The sequence below is a fragment of the Phyllostomus discolor genome, chromosome 8 (genome assembly GCF_004126475.2).
Source record: "Phyllostomus discolor isolate MPI-MPIP mPhyDis1 chromosome 8, mPhyDis1.pri.v3, whole genome shotgun sequence".
Lineage (NCBI taxonomy): Eukaryota > Metazoa > Chordata > Mammalia > Chiroptera > Phyllostomidae > Phyllostomus > Phyllostomus discolor.
The window spans coordinates 25955218-25978930 of NC_040910.2; the positions used below are offsets into that span (position 1 = coordinate 25955218).

Below are 23713 nucleotides of genomic sequence, written 5' to 3' on the forward strand. Positions count from 1 at the left end.
TGTTTTTTTATTTAATATTTTAATAAAATATAATATTTTAATAAATATTAAATAAAAATTTAATATTTTAATATGTTGAATCATTGGGAGATAAAACACACAAGAATGTTACCATTATCACACCCAAAAAGAAAAATTAGCAATAATTCCAGGCAAATATCTAATCGGCGGCCAAATTTCTAATTTTCTCATTCACGTGTGTGTATCTATCTACTCAACCATTTATCTGTCCATCTGTCTGTCCTCTATCCATCTATCCCAGTTTGTTTATGTGAATCAGGATTCAGGTGACCACTATACTTTGTGATCAGTTGGTATGTCTTTTAATATGTAGGCTTCACCAGCATCTCCTCCTTTTTTCCCTATCGTTTTTACTTATTAAATAAATCAGATTACTTGTTTTGCAGGGTTCTAGACTCTGGATTTAGCTAGCTGTATTTCTTCAGTGACTTTATGTGTCTTTCTGTCATCTATATGCCATATACATTGGTGTCAGCTCCAGATATGTGATCAGATTGAGAGTTAATTCATCTTCTCAAGGTTTCTTTATAATGTGATAATGTTAGGATACAGAGCATTTATAGATATTGATGTGTTTTTCTACTGGGAAAAACATAATGTCTGGTTAGTCCTTTTCATGAGAGTGACAGCTTTTGATGTTCTGTGTTGATTCACTAGGCATTGAAAAATGGTCATATTTTAATTTTGTCATGACTTCCTCATTTGTTAATTGGAATACTTTTTAAAAGAGCAATTTCCCTTCCTCTCTTACCTAGTTACCTTGTGGTACAGTTTATATAGAAAGAAAATCAACTTTTACTTTTAAGAAACACTGTGACCTGACCTTCTAACTTCCTTTTCATTCTCATCTGTTGTGATTCATTGCTACTCTACTGTGTACTGTAGTCTGAGAACACTGCAGTTAACAAACACACAAGGAGACATGTGCGTTTAACTGCAGGGTGTGTGTATGTATGTGCATACATGTGCATGTGTTTTGTAGTTTGGTCAGCTGAATATGTCCTACTCACCACTGGATACCACTCCTGTTCCTTCCTGTCTAATGTATAGCTTGCTCATCCCCCAAAGTTCAGCTGTAATACCCTCTCTGCAAAGACTTCTGGGAGAAGTTTAAAGAGATTAAGTTCCTTTTCTGCCCTGGCTGGCATAGCTCAGTGGATTGAGCGCGGGCTGGGAACCAAAGTGTCCCAGGTTCAATTCCCAGCCAGGGTACATTCTTGGGTTGCAGGCCATAACCCCCAGCAACTGCACATTGATGTCTGTGTCTGTCTGTCTGTCTGTCTGTCTCTCTCCCTCCCTCCCTTCCCTCTCTAAAAATAAATAAATAAAATCTTTAAAAAAGAAAAGAAAGTGACTTTAACAAAAAGTTCCTTTTCTACTCGGAACTTCTAATATCATTTCAAAAAAAATTCTACAAGTTTTTAGTACATTAAATTTATAGAGAAATACATAGAACAATGTTTATGTAAAACAGACTTGGGTTCAAATCCCAGCTTCTTCAGTAGCCAGCTATGTAATCTTCATCAAGTTCATAATCTCTCTAATAATTTTGTTCATTATTTCAATGGACATGATTTTACTTCCCTTGAAAATTTGTTTGAGAATAACATGAAGTAATGAACATGAAGTATTTATCATGGTTGCTGGCTGCTGTGGTTTAAGTGTCTGTTTCACCATACCCCTCCCCAAATTTATATGTTGACTCTTAATATGTGAATGTGATAATATTAGGAGGTGGGGCATTTGGGAGGTGATTAGGCTATAAGGACAAAGCCCTCACGAGTGAGATTAGTGTCTTTATGAAAGAAACCCAAAAAAGCTCCCTACTTTCTTTTCTCCTGTGTGGACACAGCAGGGAAGCCTGCAACCCAGAAGAGGGACATCACCAAACCAGCCTAGGCTGGTAATCTGATCTCAGACTTCCAGCCTCCAGAACTGTGAGGAATATACATTTGTTGTTTATGAGCTACGCAGTGTGTGGTACTGTGTTATGGCAGCCAAATGCACTAAGACACTGACAGATAGCAATGAGTTGATACATTGACTCAGTTATCTAGAACCACCCCCTTTATAAGAATTTGAATTTATTGTATTTATATGTATACATCTCCAAATACTGCAGGCCTGTAATGGTAGGGATCATATAGGTCTTTTTTTTTTTAAATTTCTGCACAGTAGAGCTGCTCATTATAACATGTGATGCTGTGGGGACACTTGAGCTCACGTACGGCAGTTCCCATGGCCGTGCCCTTCAGGTCAGGCTGAGGTGAGGGGCTGTCATAAGCACAGGGTTCTCAGCCTACAAAATTTGGGAAGCTAGTTGGGATTTTATTCCCAGATTTTGTTCCTCAAGGTTTTCATTGCCTTCATTGAGTCATTAAAAATAAAATCCCAAAGAACAAAAACTAAACAAATATCATGTTTCTACTTTCTAGAATTATCCTGTGATTATTTCTTTTGCGTATTTGCTTTCGGTATTTACTTTAGAGATAGAAAGATGTTAAAAATAAGTTAAAGTCCCTTCTGACCATCTCTTTATGTCTTCTTCCTGCATTTTCTCCTCAGAGGCTAACACTCTCATGAGATTAGTATGCATTTTTTTCAGCCAATTGAAAAATCATTTTACATGCAGAGTTAAGTGGATGTCTTTGTTTTTTAAAACTTACATATTGTAAATGCAGTTGATCACATACATTTTTATGTAACTTGTTACTCCTGTTTTTAACAATTACTCCTATTTTAACAGTTGGACAGGGGCAGGGTCTAGCCAGGCTGTGGTTTTTACGATGCCAGTAATAGGGGTGTAGTGGGAGGTGGATATTACTGGGGGTCTATTCCTGAGAACAAAGGTCTGCATGGCAGCAGCCAAGAAATTTCCCTTAGATGGGAACCAGAATCTTAATGTGACTAATACCACAGAACACTTATTCATTGCTTTTGGCCACTTTAGCATTATGTGAAAGCCTGTGCTTAGTTTTGTGTTTTATTTAAATAGTTTGCTTTAAAATCCTTTGTCCTGGTTTTTCTGTTAGCATAGCTTTGTACTTTTTATTTTACTTTATAAATGAAATTAGGAATGATAAACATACAGGATACTGCTTATGGAATTTAGTTAAATTCAACAAACTTGAATTGAGGGATTTGTGTGTTCTATCAAGACAATTCCCAATCAACCTGTGGACCTTAGTCATCATTTGATATTTTGTGACTTGGCTGTCGACTCTGATGCTATTTTCACGCCTTAGAACTATTGGCCTCTTATTTCTCAGAGACATTCCTTCCCACGTGTCCTCTTGGTTGACCCACACAATTCCACTTTGACTGCCCATAAGTACATTTACACAGGCTGGCTCCTTAGGGTCCTCCCTTTCAAAGAGAGTCTGATCTAAGAGGTCTATAAAATCTCCCATTACAGAAACTGACCTGCCAGATTATACCTTTTTCTCTGAGAAGCTGGACCTTCTCAAAATCTTGGAGGAGATTAGGAAACCAACGGTTGAGTTATATTGGCCTAAACTTCAAAAGGCAAATAGTTTCACTTTTTGTGGCCCTTGAATGGAATGTGTTTCTGTTGCTAAAAATTCTCTGCAAGAATATGACAGGATGGAGAGCGTAAATACAAAGGCATCGACCCACGAGTCTCTTTTTGAGCTTTGACATTATTTCTCTGGTGGAGACCTTGTAGAAGCCACTTACTCTCACTTCACAGAATTTTGTTATTTATTTGATTTTTCACGGAGGCAACTTTGAAGAGAAAAAGTTGTCTCGCCACACTGACCCTGGTTTGTCACAAAGGCATAGCTTGTCAGCTGCCTGGCCTTTGCAACACCCCCGTATTTCTCCGGATCCTGGCCCAGTTCAAAAGCTCTCTGTGTCTCAAAGCATATCCCTTCTGTTAAGAAGCAGACAGGTCCCTTAAATGTCTGCTTCCAAATTAAAAGCCTTTAGAATTTTATTACAGGGTTGGGCAAAAGTAGATTTACAAATTTTTTTGTATGGAAAGTAATACAGTAATTAATAAATAATACAAGAATAAAATCTGTGTTTAGCGTACTCACAACTACAAACCTACTTTGGCCCCACTCTGTATGTTCTTCACATGCACTATGGCTAGCATTTATTCCCATTTATGCTGGTATTGATTATGTTAATACTTCATTTGCATAAAACATGGGCTAGGAAATTGATTGACAATATAGGTCTTTGCTCTTGTATCAGTCTGAATTAAAGGGGAAAATGTCCAGTCAAATAACTTCTATTCATAAACCTCATTGCCAAGTGACAACCAACTGAACATTTCTGAGTCAATTCTAATTTAATTATTGATCAAAAGTGCAGCATATGTTATGTAATTTATATCATTTTTGCTTATTTCAATCCTTGCCATGGAATTTTTATCTTGTGCTAAAATCAATCATACTTAGTATGCTCAAATCCTAAATTTTTTGTATACATAGCTGAGCTGGAGACTTTAGGGATTTGAAGAAGCCTGTATGGTTCCATAAGTAACCTTTAGATATTCAAAAATTGTTTAATGCATTGTTTGAGCTAGCTTTGGGGAATGGCTTTGCCACTAATTCTATGCCGTTGAACCATAGGCAATTTGCAACTAACCTTGACTGAGCTTGACTGAGGTTCAAATAGGAGGCCTAAGATTTCTTCCAGGAGGCAAATAAGAAAACCATGGGAAAGTTAACCCAGTAATATCTTCATAGGAACACTCAAGAGAGAGGGCAGGCAAATATTCATTGGGCTCAATATATTTTTTTGTATGTAATTATTTTAAGAAAATTTCTGGTTAATTTTGCTCATTGAAGTAGATCCAGAAAGGGTTAAATGAAAACTGATTCATAAGGCTTCTGGTAATTCATGCTCTTCCAAACTACTTTCAAGTTGTTTATTTACGCAGATGAATAAGACAGGAATGGAATTTCAAACAGTTATTACTATTTATGGTCAAGTTGAAAGAGTGGGGCAATGGCTTTTCTGTGGCCCTTTCAGAAGTTAATGAGGTCAAAACTGTTTCTGTAACAATGTGGAGACAGGGCTTTATTTTGTAGCTATTTGCTAACCAAAGGAGCAGAGCAACAAATCTATTTCAAATGGGAAGTTTTATATATACATGTAAAAATAATCTTTGGAAAAGTTTAATAAAGCAGAATTTATTTATTTTATCTTTTTTCCAGCTTTATTGAGATATAATTGATGAATACAGTTGTATACATTTAAAGTGTACAATGTGGTAACTTGATATACCTAATACTTTGTACAACAGTTACCACAATCAAGCTAATTAGCACATCTATCCCCTTTCATAGTTACCCTTTGTGTGTGTGGGAACACTCATGTGAGGATGCCTGAGGTCTACCCTGTTAGCAAATTTCAAGTGCAGAACCTGTAGGCTGTATGAACTATCGCTTGGTCCTCAGAACTTATTCATGTTATAACAAAGTTTATGCTCTTTCACAGACAGCTCTTCATTTCCCCATCCCAGCCCCTGGCAACCACCATTCTACTCTCAAGCAATCTTTATTTTTAAATAACCAAACAGTAGTCTGTCAGAATTAATTAAATTTTTGTAAAGAGAACTGATTTTCATGAAAAAAAAACGAGTTTAAGTAGCTTTTAGATATGTTACGTTAGACTGTGTTAATTATCATTAAAGGAAAATGATCAGATGACACTTTGTAAAGATGGCAAGCAGACTTTATTCAGGACCGCTGTGATACACACAGGCACCAGTGCATTGGGTTTTGCTGTGTGTGAGAGAGATTGGGCCCCACCCTGAGTACTGCATATCACAGTACTGGCAGGGCAAGACCTGGCAGCCAAGGAGCTGAGGAGGGGGTCAGTGGATGGAAAATTGCTAGGAGGAAGCATCAGGGGGAAGGGAAGGTCTGGGTAGACTGGCCTGACCAGATTCTTGCTTAAGACAGGTCAGGGTCATCCGGGGGATGGTGGAAGATGAGAAACGGGATTAGATGTTGAGGGTGATCAGATATCAAGGAGGGAATTGAGGGGTAGGTTCTGGTTAAAATGACTTAGCAGGGTTCTTGCTAAAAGTAGATTTCTAGATTTTATAAGGAAGTGTGCACACAGGCCTAGGGGGAGGTTTAGGAGCCTGACTAAAGTTTGGTTGGGCAGAGAATCCTTGTCACCATAACTAGAACTGAGTTTTAGTATAATCACTTAGTTTGTCTTTACTTATTTTTGTCAATTTCCTTATAATAAAACACTGTATTCTGGGGGATGCTAAGGTTGACAGAAATTCTGTAAGAATATTAAAACTTAATATACATCAAATCAAGCAAGGGAAATGATTTCAAGGACAACATTGATGTAAGCTTATTTACAATGCTATTTAATGTTAAATCATTACAAATGGTGTTTCATTTCGTTGAAAGAAAGCATTTAAATATTTTACTTATATGAAGGTTATTTTATTGCTGTTTTAAATTTTTATGTGCTTAATATAAATCTATAAATCAGAATTTTATAAAATATAAAAATGATTGTTTTTCTTAGTCTGAGTGCTTTTTATAAATCTTTATAGGAAGGTGGGAGTGCCTTTGGCAGAGCCTATTTTCATGCAGCTCTGCTGGTGCAAATTATAGAATGTGAGTTTCTTTCTCTAAAAATAATTGTCACTTGCCTGGTGACTCAAAAATCTTTCTGTGGCCCAACTGTGTTTGACTTCTGATACTCAGAGGTGCAGTGTATGGATTCTAAACTCTGTATCTATAGAAATAGATTTAAAGATATTGTAACATTAAAATGTTTGTGCTTATACATAAGAAACACTGGCATGTTTTTACTTATGGTTCAGTAATGTGGAAGAAACTAGAGATTCTGCATGGAATTGGTATACACCGATAGCTATTTTTAGAGGTGGAAATCTAGAGTATCCGTGCTGTTATACACCGAGGCAGAAGCTCAAGGGAGCCTATGCTCTCTGTTAGATGTAGATGTTGCAAACTATTCTTACTTTTATCATCCTTCATCAACTGCTCTGCTAGTCACATTTGCATGCACACCAATTTAACAGGGACCTGTTACCATGGCAGCACAGAACAAAAATGAAATCTATTATTTTATGAGGTGAGAGTTCCCAAGTGATACAGGTGCGGGCTGGTGAATACGCTTCGTTTTGTACAGCTCCCAACGTAAGAGGCTAGATCTGCATTCACAAGTTCCGTGGAGATTGTGGGATTTGTCTGGAAGTTGCCCTTCTCTGTGGTCTGCCCTGCCTTCACAAGTTGACCAGACTACAGGGGTTCAAGTCCAGTGTGCCTGATAACATGGCAACCAACCATACACTGGTTTAAATCAGGACAAATTCATGTAGAAGAATTTTTCAGTGTGAGTTGTTAGCTGATGACTAAATAAATCCATATGTTTTTGTGTTTCGCTGTACCTAGGGTGGGGCCGATAATGTTAATGATTCTCACCATCTTTTTTTTTATTTTTGGCCTTTTTGAAATAAGGTAATTGCTAAAAATATGACTTTTCCCCTCCATGCATTTTCGAAAAACAAATGAGATATCCTGTGAGATAAGTTTCAAAGGAAACTTCCAGAAGAAATTCTAATTATAGAAAAAAATGTCTTATTGTTAGCTCTGTCACATCTGTTTGTTGTGTATTTATCAAATGCCCATTATATGCAAGGTGTCGTGGTGCACTCTCAGTGGGACATGAGCTCATGGTTCCTGATTACTGAAATTAAACCCGCATAAAGAAGTCAACCAAGCCCTGGCTTGTGTAGCTCAGTGGATTGAATGCAGGCTGTGAACCAGTGTCGCAGGTTCGATTCCCAGTCAGGCCACATACCTGGGTTGCAGGCCACAGCTCCCAGCAACCGCACATTGATGTTTCTCTCACTCTCTCTTTCTCCCTCCCTTCCCTCTCTAAAAATAAATAAATACATAATCTTAAAAAAAAAGAGTTTATAAAAGAAAAAAGTCAACCAAGAGCAAGGGACAAGCACAGGCTGTTCCATTGTTTGCTCCCTTCCTATTTTTTTTTCCAACTCCATTCACTAGATGCTACTTTAAAAAGAACCATCTTAATATACCACCATTATTCAGTTTATTTGACGCTTCCCAGTACAAGACAGTGTTTTGGAGGAGCTTTGTAAAAAGCCGAATAGAAAGTGAACATCAACTTTCAGCAGAGTTCTTTCAATAACAAACATTCCTGAAGTGCCTACTATGTGTCAGGCATTGGATGAGTTACTATGGTGAGTTGTCAGGTTCTACTCATTACATGTTTTATTGCATAATTTAAACTTTCTCCATACAAATGAATTTTGGGGGTAAATGTGATATTTTTAAATGACAAATACAGAAGGTTATGCAGTTTAACTAAAATAACTGAATAATTACTTCATATAAAAATGTTTGGTTGAGGCCAATTTATAAACTACATTAAGAACATCCTTTAACTCTTCAGCTTCCAACTACATTCGGTCTTGGTTTCCTTCAGTTTTTACTCTTTTAACATTTTCACATGATGCCCTGCTCCCTTGCCTGTTACCTTTCTTCCAACTCTACATGAGGAAGAGAGAGGGAAATTTATGAACACATCAGCTTTTTTTTAAACGGCTTTTTCCTATAGGCAAAATGCTCTTATTCATCTTTTGCTGACTACCTGCCTTCACGTCCCGCTTACCCTCGCTGGCTGGTGGAGCCTCGCACTGTGCTGATTTAAAGTGCGGCTCAGGGACTCGAGCCAGTTCACACCAGCCCATGATTAGCACTGAACTTGCAAGTAAGCATTGAACACTTTGGTAGTAATTTAGCAATTTCGTTTATTGAATCTAACAAAATATTAGTCTTTTATACTTTATTTTTCCAGCCATAAAGTATTTATTTATTATTTTAACCAAGCAACAGTGCACATGGGTTGTGGAGCCAGAAGACAAAAAAAAAAAAAACCCCAAAAACGACTAACACCTCATCTTTCACTGTAGTTTGAGAGGCATCGGTCTAATGTAGTCTCAGTTTCTCCAAACATGCCTTTCGATTACTTGCCTTCATGTCCTTGCCCACTTTTTTTTTTAGCTAATACTGCCTGTCTCTTAAAAGCCAACTCCAATATCCTCTCCTTCGTGAGTTTTTCTCTTACTCTGATGTTCTATTTCTGCTGAAACTTTATACACAGCATTTATTGAATCTAGTATCATTTAACATTCTATGTAAATATGCTTGCTCTTTTGAAATACTGTCTTGGAGGCCACACCTGAGAGATACCATCAGGATTGATGAGAGCATGAATTTTGAAGTCATAGACATTTGGGTTAGAATCCTGAGTTCTGTCATTTTTGAGCTGGCATCAGTCAACTAGCATTTTTGTGCCTCAGTTTTCTCATTGGTCAAATGGGACTATTGGTAGCAGCCATAAGGTAGCACCTTAAGGTTTCTATGAGAATTCCATGAAATAGTACATGTAAAGCATTAACATGGTCCTGGCTTATACTGAACACTCAATACATGACTCCTAATATGTTTTTCATTATTAATATTAGCAGCACTTTTAGAATTTTTTATTGCTTTTTCACAGGGATTGCCTGAAATTAATCATTTAATCACATTCCTTTGAGGAAAATGAATATATGAATAAAAACTACCACAACTGCTTTGATAGACCCACTTTTCAAAGACACAGCTAGAATGGGCTGGTGTGCAGAAGGGTAGAAAGTCATCAAGTACCCAGGGCTCTGTAGAGTTCTAAGGGGCTTTGGAGAGCAGGTCAGGGGAGCAGAGGCATCGTGTTTAGGCGCTGTAAGTGAGCATCATGTAAGTCACTCAGAAGATGCTTTTCTTACAGGCAAAGCTAAGACTGCCAAAGAAAAATAGAATGAAAAAAAGAAACTTTAGAGAGAAGGCAATATATCCAAAAATATCCCACCAACAAAAAATTTGGCTGGAACACCTGGATTTTTCTGAGTATAATTTTAGTTAGGTAAACATTGAAAAGATATATTTTCCTAAAAGAGCTAAGGGTAATTTTATGGAAAGTGAAGGTTGGCAGTAATCTTCAGATTCAGCAGATCAATTTTGCAAAAGATTTTCCTTGTTTTAAAGAGTGAGCAGATGTAAATTTGAATGAACTGCAGTAATGATGCTCAATACTCACAGTTGCTTCACTGGCAAAATTTACCCTCAAATAATCTTCATAGGATAATTATCTAAGAACACAGGCTTGGACTACCATGCTAATCATGTCATAGTTAAATGAAGTGATTGTATTTGTTCACTAAACAAGTGTGTTAAAATTGTATTAGAGGTTCATAGCTATCTAGAGTATGCTTTATTAGGCTTTAAAAAGTACGTAAACTCTCTTAAAAGTAAGCAGAGATATATTCAGTATGTAACCAAATTAAATACCAAGGAAGGGCACTGAATTTAAGGGAGTGGATTATGGTTTTGTGGTCAAATTATTTTTGGTATATTGGATATGAATTCAAAGGAACACTATAAATGAAATACTGAGCAGAGCTAGGGAACAAGATTTGAGAGCCATTTAAGCCCTTGCTTGACAAAGGCAATAATAAGGAGACATAATTCACTGTAGTTGGAGGATGAGAAAAGCAAAGCAAATCCCAGATTTGAATTCAATCCTATGTCTTTAGTATACACACACAAACACACATCCATATACATGAACTAGATGCACGTGAACATACCCACCAAGCACATGTGCAGAGATGAATAAAAGGAGTGGTAAACAGTTTCTGGAGGAGGGGTTGAGTCAAACACACACATTCGTTTTCAATAATTAGGTCTGTTAGATTTAAGTGGCACAAATGGTCTGTCGGGGAAGTGGTGAAATCATCACAGACTGTGGAGTGATTCAAAATTAGATCAGACGAAGCACTTTAAAAATACCCTGTGGGAAACAATGTAATGTTGGGAAGGCAATGAAAAGACCTAAATCGTTCTTTTCCACCTCTAATTTTTAATGTTTTTTAATGTAGTTTAAAAATAGAAAAGTATAATATTTACAGAAGTACTGAAAGTTAGGGCCTAAGCTATAAGGTGCTTATTAACATTAATATATACGATTTACATGGCTGTGTTGTAGAAACAGCAGAACTGCAGCCATGTATGTGTCAGTCCTTTCCCCACTACTCTGAAATCAACAGTGAAGGATGAGTTCGGTGTTTAGAGCAGTGCTTAGGAGGTGGTTGGTAGATTTGTCCTGAAGGGTTAAGTTCTAAACTTGTACATCCAACCTAACGGACCTTGATGTTATCATCACAATTAAATAGAATTTAGCTGCACCCCCCATGTGTAGTGTCATTATAACTGGACATAAACAGATAAAGATTATGGGAAATGGTCTAGAAATTCTTTGACAATTATTAACTAGTGAATATTTTAAAAGGGAGATTGGATGAGAAGCAGCTTTAAGAAGAGTTATTTTTCATGTTCCCCCAGGCCCCCTGTTCTTAAATGATTTACAGTCAGATTCAATCTTTTTATATCATTTGGTTTTCCAATCAGATTCAATCTCTTTATACCATCTGGTTTTCCTTATAGTCAAAGGTAGTCAAGGTACTATATAAAATGAATGAAATGGCATAGAAAGGGCTCAGTAAAATTTTCTAATAGTTTCTAATGTGTGCTTTTTTCTTTTAACCTATAGTGATTTGCTTGGGGGCACTCTTGCTCACCTTTGGGAAACTCCTATCTTCATGTCAAACAAATGCGCTTTAACCAGCAGGGGGAACTTCCTGTTCCCTGGAGTCAGCCTTGTGACCTTTTGGATAAACCATTGGTTAGACTATGGCCCCAGTGGATGAGCTGCCTGGAACCTGTCCTGACCGAGGCCTCCCTTATCTACATATTGTTTCTAGACCAGCAGTGAGCTCTTGGAGCTGAACTGCTTTGCGACTCAGTGACCACCCCTGCCCCACGTGACTGGTTTTACATAAACTTCATGGAAAATTTGCTCAGGCTAACTTCTCTTATACTATCTGAAAGCATGCTACTTGCTACAAAGTTCACATGCATGCAGAAAAGAGGAAGACCTAGTCGTGGAAGTTTACTGTGGTAGTGAGACAAAATTAAATGACCATTTTCCTCTGGAAGTAGTGATGGTGGGAGGTGCTGGCCATGGCCAGCATTAACCAGGGTGTGTAGCCCAGTGATTGGTAGCAGAAGATATTTCATAAACTTTTGTTGCATGAATGAATGAGTGATCATATCAAAGAGGGCTAAATTTTGGAACTCCTCTTGTTGCATCTATTTCTTAGTCTCCTAAAGTGGCCAGCCCTGCAGGATACACAAAAAATCACCAGAGGAGGAGAAAGGATGGGGATTTTGTGCCCAAAGAATAAAAGTGATCGTCCATGTCTAGCCATCGTTTGAGTCATGAGCATTTGTACTATCTTTAACTAGCCTTAAACTACTCAACATGACATATTAGAGAAAGTGCATGGAATTTTGGACACAAAGGCAACTGCGTCTAAATCTTAACTTTGCTACTAACTAATATCTTACCCAGAGCAGATTATTTAGCCCCTCTGGGGCTCAGTTTTCCTTATGAAAATGGAGAAATTACCTTAGAAGCCTTATGAAATAGCCTTGGAAGCCTTTTGCCTTGTTTGCAGGTAAAGCACTTCATTTGTGTGTATCTGTGTATCTCAAAATAGTATTAACAGTTTTTGTTTCTTGAGCATCTTGTAGATGTCTAGGTCAGGGCTGGAGGGTGTATAAACATTTCCATTAATTTTCCCATTAACCGTACACGGTGAATAGTATCATTGCCACTACACAGGTAACTAAATTGGGAGGCGGTGATGTAACGGAATCTATGCAAGGCCGCAGAGCTAATGAGTGTGGGGGCAGAGATTTGACTTTAAGTTTATCTAATACCTGAGCCCAGACTTTAATTTACTATGATTGATAAATATTAGTTCCTTCCTTGCTCTGAAGAAATGGAAATTAGACAACTCTCCCTTTTCTAATTGGTGTTTCTGTTTAGCCTCTTCTACATGGCAGTAGCCCTATTCCCCATAGGAAACCCCGGTAGGGCCAATATCTTGTTTGTTCTGCTCACTTATTTAGAATCTGGCTGTGTGCTCCATATAGGCAGTGTTCTTAGTTCTCATTATTGGATGCCAATTCTTTTCAATAGACTTGTTCTATGTTATTTCAGTGTAGTTACAGTAATACTGAGGCCCAGAGACGTTAGGAGATGCAGTAAATTTTAGAGCCACTCGGATAACTCATGTCTTCTAAACCCCATTCGAGGAAGAAAACAAGATATAGTCTTGTGGATATGTGAAAGAACAGCAGCGTCTGTCTTTCGTTGTGAATAGAATTAGATAGTCTTCTGGCTGTGCATCTACATGTGATGTCAGTGGGAACTTTGAATATTAAGGGTGGAGATGCCTGACTTGGATGATCTACTGTGGAGCTGTTAGCAGAAGCTGGAAATGCTTATAACCATGGCTTAGTCAGCAGGATGTGAACCTTGCACTTATTCTGATAGTTGCCTTTAATTAAATGAGCCTGGTCCTATTAGATTCTGGCCAGTCAGCTATTTAGAAAGCAGTTGTTGGGAAATCTTCTAACTTTCCCAAGTTTTGTTTTTACTCAGCATCCTGGATTTTTGTTTTTTTCTCCATTTTCAGATTTATAATCGCTTAGATACAAATTGCTGTGGATTCAGACCTCGAAAGGAAGATGCCTGTGTACAGAATGGACTGCAGCCAAAATGTGACGACCAAGATTCTGTGGCTCTCGCGCACATTATCCAGCGAAAGCACGACCCAAGGCATTTGGTCTTTATAGACAACAAGGGTTTCTTTGACAGAAGTGAAGATAACTTAAACTTCAAATTGTTAACAGGCATCAAAGAGTAAGTTTTATAATGTAGTAACATCAGATTTATATTAAAGAAGTAGAAGGGTGTGGAGAAAAATGACATCCTGAGTCTGATCAGTTTTAACCCTTGAAATGAATTGTGGTTGTGGAACCTGGGGAATGGAGGCCCAGAAAAGGGAAACAAACCCAAGAGGAACAGAATGAGAGGGCAGCCAGGGTGTCACTATCAGCAACCAATGCAACCTGCAAAGCTCCCGCTAACATCTCACATCCATCATGGTGCTTGGCCCCACTGTGAGAATCCATGTGGATTCGGTTGGAAACATGCAGGAATCTCTAGAATAGGAGCCGGCAGAACAGGGATAAGCAGGCGACAGAGGCTCCATTATTAGGGCATGGAATGGGGGAGCTGACAGACATGCAGATATTGACATGGCAGGGTGTCCAAAGACACAGTAAACTCAAGTGACTTATGGATGTGGTGAAAAATTAGAGCCAGTCTGCAGATGAGAGCACAGCATGACAGGACAGCAGCTATTTAATGAGGTGGGAAAATTTTTGAGCATTTGGAAATCCTTTTAGTAGACATAGATTATGAAATAAAGTACCTTGAACTTATCTTTAATTGGAAATAAAGGGAACTGAGACACTTAGTAGTGGCAGAAACCCTGCTGTAGAGTCTGAGCCATTCAACCCAAGATGGAGATTGAGGCTGGTTAACAGGCTCCATGTATAGATACATGGTCTTCATGGTCTTCCCACCTTAGAAATTAGAGTGACTAAGAAATTGGGGTGTGTTTGAGACTTGAAAATAAAGGAGTGCATTAATAATAAACAGCTGTGTGAAGCTCAGTGACTGTTGGAAAACACATGAGCAAATCTAAAATTGGGGAGGTAGAACCTAGGTCTTCCAAATTCAAGTGCAATAATTTATCTACGGTAACTTGTAACGTGCATGTTGTTGCTATTACTCTTGTAAATGATACTCTGAAGCATGTTTCAGTAGTTCTTCCTAGCACTGACAATGAGATAATGTGAATTTTGTGTACTTTCAATGCTAGAGACAGTGCTCTTCCTGTGAGAGTTTCATGAGGCCCAGTTTTATGAGTTTTTGTGAAGTCTTTCCCTGTTAATACCTGTTCTTCACATTTCTTTGTGGATTAAAGGTAGAATATGAGTATATGACAGATTCTGTCTTCTAAGTGTCTACACTAAGGAAATTTTGTGTGTAGAAATATTTAAAAGCCTAAGGCATCATTTACTGAGTTGATATTATGGGTCATCTTGAATCCCTAACCCTAAATTTTCTTTTAGAGTTAAGAGTGCATGGAGAATACAGTCCTTTCATTCATATATGTATGAATACTGTTTTATTTGTGCTTTCAGTGAAGATTGAACTTTAAATGCATTATGAAGAGCAATGAGGTCAAAGCTAAATCTTTTTTGAATGTGTATGTACACATTGAAAAGCAAAAATGAAGACTTTGCTAACCTAGATTCATGAATAGAATATTGCTATTAATCAAAGTTATGTGAAAACAGATTTAAAAATTTTCCTTTATAAAAAAGATTCATCACTGAAAAGAACCATGGTTTTTAACAATTTCATTTCATACATTCTGCCAGAGCTAAATTAGTTGAAGGGCCATAGAATTTCTAAATCATGGATTGTTAATACTTCATAGATCAAAAATGCTTACTTAATACTATGGTCACTAAATTACATAGTGTACGTCTTTAGGGAGATTAGAGCGTTTTACCAGCATTATTTAATTCCACACTCACTCAGACTCATTAAGTGCATCCAGCTCTGTGGCCTTCGGTCTTCTGCAGCGTCGGAAGGGCAGGAGCACCCGTGTCCCTGGCATTCATGTTCCCCTGGCATTCATGTTCCCCTCACTCTGCCCCGAATATCGTCCCCAACTTGCTCTGTTGACATTTGGAAAAGGTGCTTAGAAGTCCTGAAACTTCTGGTAAACAGTGCTCTTCAAACAAGTGTATGTTCTTGCTTTAATTTTTAAGGAACAACTAAGTTTACTTGAAAATCGCTAGTAAACCCTAACATTTTTTTACTGTGCTTTCATCAGCATTTTAATGAAGGCTGGGAGAGGCCAAACTGGTGATTCAGCAAAACATTACTTAATGATTTTGAACCAGAAATTTTATGAAATGAATCTTCAGATAATGCACGAGCTAGACCCCTGGCTGTGTACTTTGGAATGAAGAGTAGAAAGCACAATGCACTCTCTTAAGGTAATTCAGCAAGGACCCTTCTGAGTGGGCCTTGGATTTTCCAGAGAGATGGTCCATTGTGGAATGCCCTGGCTCTAAAACTGGAGTTTCACTACATTTATTTGAAAACAATTTAGTATTCCAGTATCATAAAATGTTTCCTGATCCTCAGAATTCCCAAAGTATAATCTGAATCAAGGGCAATTCTTTCTTTAACTGGGCATTTTGGAATGATTCCTTTCTCTTCTTATTATGTATATTATGGATTATTTCACATTAAATTCAATCATGCAACTTCTACTCTGGAAGAAATCTTTACCGAAATTGTCAGCATTTTGCTTCTCATATTTTCTGGCATAAACTCCACACATTGACACTTATGAGAATACTATTCTTCATAAAGTGGTTTCCATGGGTGAAATGATGTTTAAGATTGAGGAAAGTATTTTTGCCGGCTAACAGAGATTTTTTAATTCTGTGCCTCCCTTTGCCTACATATAAAGACCTTAAGCCAAATATTAGTATGTCAAATTCTGAAAGGTATAGATAATTTACTTCTCTTGTAACATATTCTTCTAAGATATTAAGAGAAGTGTCTGCTTGACAGTGACAAAGAAGTTGTCAAAAAAAGTGACAAAAGTTTGATTCTCAAGGTATGTACTCTTCGGTAGTATGATCTATATCTGATTAGTGGAAGGGAGAGAAATTGGGTAAAGCATAATATTTCCAAACAATTATTAAGAATGAAATATCATTTTATCATTTTAGGTTTCCCGAATCTGCAGTTTCTGTTTTGAAGAGCCAGCACTTACGGCAGAAACTCCTTCAATCTCTGTTTCTTGATAAAGTTTATTGGGAGAGTCAAGGAGGTAGACAAGGAATTGAAAAGCTTATTGATGTAATAGAACAAAGAGCCAAAATCCTTCTCACCTACATCAATGCACATGGGGCCAAAGTATTACCTATGAATGAATAATGAAAGGATCTTCTGGCTGGAGTACTAGATATATTTATTTATGTGTTGTTGTTTTTAAATCAAGTACACAAACCTCAACTCCTTTTAGGAATGAGACAGAGTAGATGAATACATAAAATGAGTGAATTTAACCAAGTATATATGATGGACCTGAGCATGATAAGCAGCTCATAAAGCTTTAAGAAACATACTCCTCAAAAAAATATTTGTTTGTATATTTCATACCATTGTCATGTGAGTCTCAGCATCTGATTACAGAATGATTGAAATTATTATTCCAGCTAGATTTGGTAAAACATTGGTCATCTTGTTTAACAGAACAGTGTAAACCAACTTCTTTAATAAATTATGTTTTATGCCATTTTCACTGGTCTGACTAAATACTAATGGGAATGAACCTGAATTTGTTTTATTGCTAATTGTTAAAACAGCAGTCCCAGCCCTCACTCGGAGGTGACTCTGCACTGGGAAACATGCACGTGATCTGCAAATACATCAGTGCCTACAATCATTCTAAATGGAAAGGATGAGTTATTTGCAAAACCACCAGTTTATATCCTATTGTGTCTATAAATAATCAGCCGTTTCCATGATTCTGAGCAGCGAGAATCACATTTTCTACTTATCTTCAGATATTTATTTTGTTGTCAGTGTAGGAAACATCTAAATCTGACAATTTATACATTAGGTAGTTTTGCCTTCTCAGTTTAGGGCTAATTTACGTCTAGTTGCTTAAAATGAAATAATATCAAGGTTTAAAGTTACCTATTTGAAACTGTACTTATAGAACACATTTAAAAATGTTCTTTTTAAAATTTTTGTCATTTTTACAAGGATGTACTGTAATTTCTGTATATTTCATTAAAATAGTGTTATTCTTCAAATTTGTTCTGTGTAATTATATTTAAACTGATTTAATTGATATTGTCTAGATATTGACAATCAGATCAGGTATTGACTGTGTTGAAATATATTGTTTTGCTTGTTTCAGTACGAACAAATACATTAAAACTTGACTCTGGTCATTTCTCCTTGAGGAATGAACACGACTAGAACAAAAACAGTATACTTTGATATTATTGAACTTTAAATAATTCTCCCCAAACCCCCACTACCAAGTTTTTAATTAGATGGAAGGATGTGGACATAAAGTATTCATGTGTTGGATCTTTATATCCTTGGAGGATATGTCATCTTGGATGACAGATATTCATATGGAGATTTCAAATCTTGAATAAATTATCATTATTCTCCCATCCCCATACCCCCAACCCCTTATTGAGCAGCTGATTTGCTGACTTTTCCTTTCCCTGGAAGTTTAAAAATACAATTTAAGAATGTTTTTAATAATACTACAATTTAAGAATGTTTTTAATAGTAATGAGAACCTATCTGTAGATTCTAATATTTACAAAAGTATAGGGACAAAGAGTTAAAATAACATGTTAAGTACAAAATAGAGCAAGAAGAAAGGAATCATTTATCATCTAATTATAGCTTCTTTAGGCTCAGAGCCAAGTACGACCCTTTAGCTCCCTTCTTTGCAGGGCTAACCTTTGGGGAGATGGTCTGTAGGCCATCCTCCTGTTCCGTGTTCCCTCTGTAGCCTCCCTGTGGTCTCACACAGGTTCAGAGTACTCTTTGGATCTCTTGAGTCTTCACTTTTACCTCTTGTATTTGGGCTTTTTAAGATCGCTTTTTTTTCCTTCTGATTAATTATTAGATTAATGAAAAATTGGCCTAACAGTAGTTTGGGGACCCAGGTTCTACTTTGAGCCACTAACTTGAAATAACTCTTGGTCAAGAGTTATTGCCTTACCCCTTGTCTTTTTAAGGTGGCATATTTGCGTTTTAATACGCTTTTAATGAACTATACCATCTCCATTCCAACTTGTGCTAGTGGTGATGGGAATTCCATGCTTCTTAAATGTGAGTTTTGATTTTGTGTCTCAAGCCACCTGTTTTGGGGCAGCTTGGTCCTCTCACATGGGGGTCTGGCTTTGTTTATTTGCCTTCAGTTATTCCAAAATGCTTAATATTAAATAAAGTTCCAGGGATACATGTTAGTTTTAGTCACCTTTGCTTTCCTCAACAATGTATTTTCTTTTATAATCAGTGAATAGTTCATGCTGTGTTATTTTTGAATAATGGATAGCTAGCTAAAGGCTAGGCTTTTAATTCTAATAAGTAATGCTCTTCATTTCTTTTACTTGAAACAATGAAAAACGCGGTGCCTTTCAAGTGTACTCAGATTATGCTGTGGTTTAGTTCACATAAGCACATTATGTGGTTTATTTATAACTTGATAAATTTAAAATAGAACAATTTACCTTGGCAGACATACAAAAGCTATTCTCATGTGATTTATTTTCTTTAAGCTGATGGTATAAAAATGTTATCTTAAAAATCTGTAATAAAATATTATAAATTAAAAATGCACACTTTTTCTTTTGTGGATAGGTTCATTTTCTTTTGTAGATGGGTTACTTTTTGGAAGTTAAGTATAGAGGAATATTTGCCACCTGTATCCATTATAAAAAAACAGTTGAATAGTCCAGAATTTTATTGGATTGTGCTTGTGTAGACATATATTTGATATTATTATTAGTGATATTATACTTCCTCTTGGTGTAGATAAAGCATTATTTTAGGTAGTATGCAAATTATTTAACATATCATAAACTATAAAGGAATCATTTCTGGCTTTCTTTCCTTTGTGTGAGTCTTACAATTATGTTTCCAGTTTCCTTTATAGCATACATATTTATTAAGTTTATTAAGCACCTCTGGAACTTCTAAAAATATAAAATGTCTTAGACTCTAATGATCAAAATATTTTTATAATCTCTGAACTTGTGTAATAGCTTATTTTTTCCATTGTACCTTTAAATATATGTTACATTATATCTAATGAATAAAATATTTTAGATGCAGAGGCATCAAAACACTGTCTTATGAAATTCTAAAGCTTACTTCAGCCCAGAACAAAGTAAGGCACGTTAGGGCACTGGTCTGAAAATACGTTTTGAAAATTTCTATGAGGATTAAATAAAGGCGATCAAGTCTTTTCTGTAAAAACTGAAGGGGATCAGCAAGAATTAAGAGCTTTGATTCATGAAAGATAATTCAACTTGTCAGAAAAGTTATCTCACACTTAGCAATAGCCAGAAGATATCTTTTTAAAACTTTAGTTTATTTATATGTATTGACTTTATTTGGGTGACATAGGTTAATAAAATTATAAAGGTTTCAAGAATACAACTCTACAATACATCATCTGCATATTGTATTGTGTGTTTACCACTCCAAGTTCATAGCCAGAGGAGATTTTTGAGTGGTTTTCAGTGCAGTGCTGGGTTTGATTTTATATTGAATAGGCTATTTAACAAATGTGTAGGGCAGAGGTTAACTTGTAGATTTTTATACCTGAGAGATGCAAATAATTTCTGTCTGGTGGAAAAAGTAGCCCTGGGTTTTACAATGTATTACCCTGTTGTACATTAACCAGTTTTATATCTAGTTAAGCAATCTTACCCTAACATTGACTATAAATACTAGCTTTTGAAATACTTTTGAAATGATTTTACCACTTTACTGGTTCCCTTGTTAATTAATTATTTGAATAAAATCTTTGACATATATTTATTTTACATTTGCCTAGGAGTCACAAATTTACCGTTTTAACAGTTTTGCTTAAATACACTTTTGACAGCCAATTCATGTAATTTTACTTGCTTGGGAGTCATGATTTTAAATTTTTGAAAATTTTATTTTAACAAAGGTCCAAAATATATTTACACAATTTAAGATCTTAATGGTACCATGTGATCTGTATCTTGTCCAACACTGTTATCTTTTGGATAAAGAAACTGAGCTAAGAGGCAGTTACTTGCCTGAATTTACCCAAGTAATTGATTTAGAATCTTTAGTGTTGGAACCAATTAAAAAAGTTAGAGAACCATAACTTTCTCAGAGATTTCATTATTTACAAAATAAAATAAGAATTACTAGCTTAATAAACCCCAAAGGTCTTACATAGGCATATATGTGTGTATTAATAATTTTAGGGCATATTTTTTGTGAACTGGCAGGAAGTGGAATCAACAAGGAAGCTTCTCATACTATGAAACTTTTGATTATCACATCGCACAGTTGATTGAAAATGTACAATGTATCATGGATTCTGTGTGCTGGGCAAGGTGGATGTACAAATTAAAAAGTAACTTTTAATGTGTTAATCATCAATTGAGACCTATAATTAGACTTTAACTTATAGCTTTAGTGGAAAAATTTGAGGAAAGAAATACCTTGAGAAATATCTAGAAAGAAATTCTTACTTAGAGTGAGGATTTCTTGCAGATAATTTTGCTGTACCTCTAATCTGTTGTTGACTACTACTGTTTAAAATGATAATTTAGAGTCCTTTTTGTGACTGGACAAATAGACCTATTTATATAAGCATGTCCCGAGGATGTCACTGTGTTCCAGTATGATGGTACCATAGTAGATGCTCATAATGAATATCCTGATTAATCAAAAATGTGTGAGCTTATGTAAATTGTGGATCACTTCTAGAAGCTGATTGAAAGTGCAGCCTGGATACATAATTCTGCAGATAATTTCAAAGGGCTTTGGCTCCCTGGACAGCCATTCATGGAACCCTTTCCAATCTCAGGCCTGTGATCTCCCAGGTTAAGAACTCTTGATTTACAGTATAGTCTGAATGTGGGAAATAATATTATACACTTGACAGAGACTTCACCTAATGCATTGGAAACTTGTTTTTGTACAAAGGTGGAAACTTGGGATCTGGGAAAATTACTTAAGTAATTTTAAAAATATTTAAACTTAACTTTAAATTATTTAAATTTTATTTAAATAAAATGTTTAATGAGATACCAATGAAAATTGAGAGTGTTTAATGAGATACCAATAAAAGTCAAGGGACCATTTACTTTAGTAATACCTTAATAATTTTAGGCCATGTCCATTCACCGTTAAATTGAGACGGAAATCCTTTGAGTTTGTTTTCATTTAATCCTTTAATTTATTAAAGATTATCAGTTACCCGATTTTTGCTCTGATGTACTAAAGGTCCCAGATGGTCACTTATTTTGTAGTGTCTTAGAGTATGAGGAAAGTTAATGTATGCAGTTAAATGAAGTTATTTGATTTACCACCAATGGCTTTCGGGACATGAGTTTAATGCTCCTGCTTTTTATAAAACAATTTCCTACAAAAATAAATGAACTTATCCCAATGGAATTATTTTCCTGACATTTATGGAAAGAACTGTAACCCTTTCTTACTCTTCCCTTCTCACTGTTCCACTCAAAGGATTCTAGTGTCTAGACTTATTTCACCTTTTATCCCCCTTCTCATTCAGGCGCAGCTGTTTCAAGTCAAAACATGGCATCTTCCCTAATTTGTAAGCTCTTTAGCCCTCCTGGGACGGGGCTCTGCTGTTAGAAAGGTCTGCCTCTGACAGGTAGTTGGCAGACTGTCTTGCAACCTAAAAATGCACATGGTAAGTGAATGAAGTCACAGAAATCCTTTCTTATAACACCATTGTGTGTGGTTAAATTAGCTCCTTCTTTTCGTCTTAGAAAGGTATCTTTTTACCCTCGTGATTGCATTTAGTTTGTTGATAAAAATATACACGATTATGTGCACATTAAGAAAACTCTATGCATCTTCTTTCTAAAAGAGTGATCTGTATTTCTTAGCAACACTTGTCAAGATTTCTAAAGCTTTTGAGACAAAGAGCTAAAATATAAAGAAAACCTCCCTTGTCAGTGGCTTTAATCACATGCTGCAGAAGAGCTAGCTGTGCTATGTTTCAAAAGGAGAACTGGGCTGCAGAGAGTGGGACCAGTCACTAAATGAGACCGAAACAGCTGTGATTTAGCACCATGTGCCAACATTTCCTTTAGCTCCAGGACACCACGCATTGTTTGGCTCATAAAGTACTCTATGTTATTGGCTCAACTTCTGTTTAGGAGAACAAGAGAGCTTGTTCTGTATCCTCATTTCAGCCCCTCAGGAGTATTAAACATCGAGGTCAACATTTCTTTCTTTTTTTTACTTCACAGTACTTTTAAAAAATAAACTGTAATGTAGGTATCCCATCTAACTTTGTGAGAATGCACTATAGCTTAGCTTGTAAGAGTCAGAATTTTCATAAGAGAATGATGAAATAATTCATAGCATCTCCTAGGAGACAGTCAGTCATTCTCTTTTTTAATCAGGTAGCAAGTGACAGTTAAAATAAGCGTTTTCCTAAGAGTTTTGGTGACAATTGTGACAATGCTATTTGCTGCTGGTATTGTGTCATTTCCTTTGTCTTAACTCTTGTTGGTTGCAAGCAGAGATACTATTTTGTGTTTACAGGGGAATGGCATGGCAGCATCCAGACTAGCGAATTCCTAATAAAAACACAAATTCCTAATTAAATCTTGACTTGAACCCAGGCTACCAGATTCCAATAGTAACACTCGTTCAAGCTGTGACAACCAAAAATGTCTCCAGAAATTGCAAAATATCCCTGAGACGCAAAATCATCTGGTTGAGGACCAGTGTTTTTCCCACTGATGGAAAGTTTTCTATAAATTTTTCTTTTGGCCTCTACATTCAGGTTGTGAAGAGCTTCCCT

The 23713-nt window shown here is 36.3% G+C and overlaps 1 protein-coding gene across 3 annotated transcripts in view; it reads left to right on the forward strand.

Annotated features, from left to right (window-relative positions):
- The window catches only part of GASK1B (golgi associated kinase 1B), a 44240-nt gene extending 25722 nt beyond the window's left edge, over positions 1–18518 (forward strand). For all 3 annotated transcript variants that reach the window (XM_028521027.2, XM_036031964.1, XM_036031963.1), the window contains exons 4-5: positions 13661–13887; positions 16854–18518. In XM_028521027.2, coding sequence (XP_028376828.1) covers positions 13661–13887; positions 16854–17061 — 435 coding nt within the window. In that variant the 3' untranslated portion in view covers positions 17062–18518. The remainder of the gene's footprint in view (positions 1–13660; positions 13888–16853) is intronic.
- The last annotated feature ends 5195 nt before the right edge of the window (positions 18519–23713 follow it).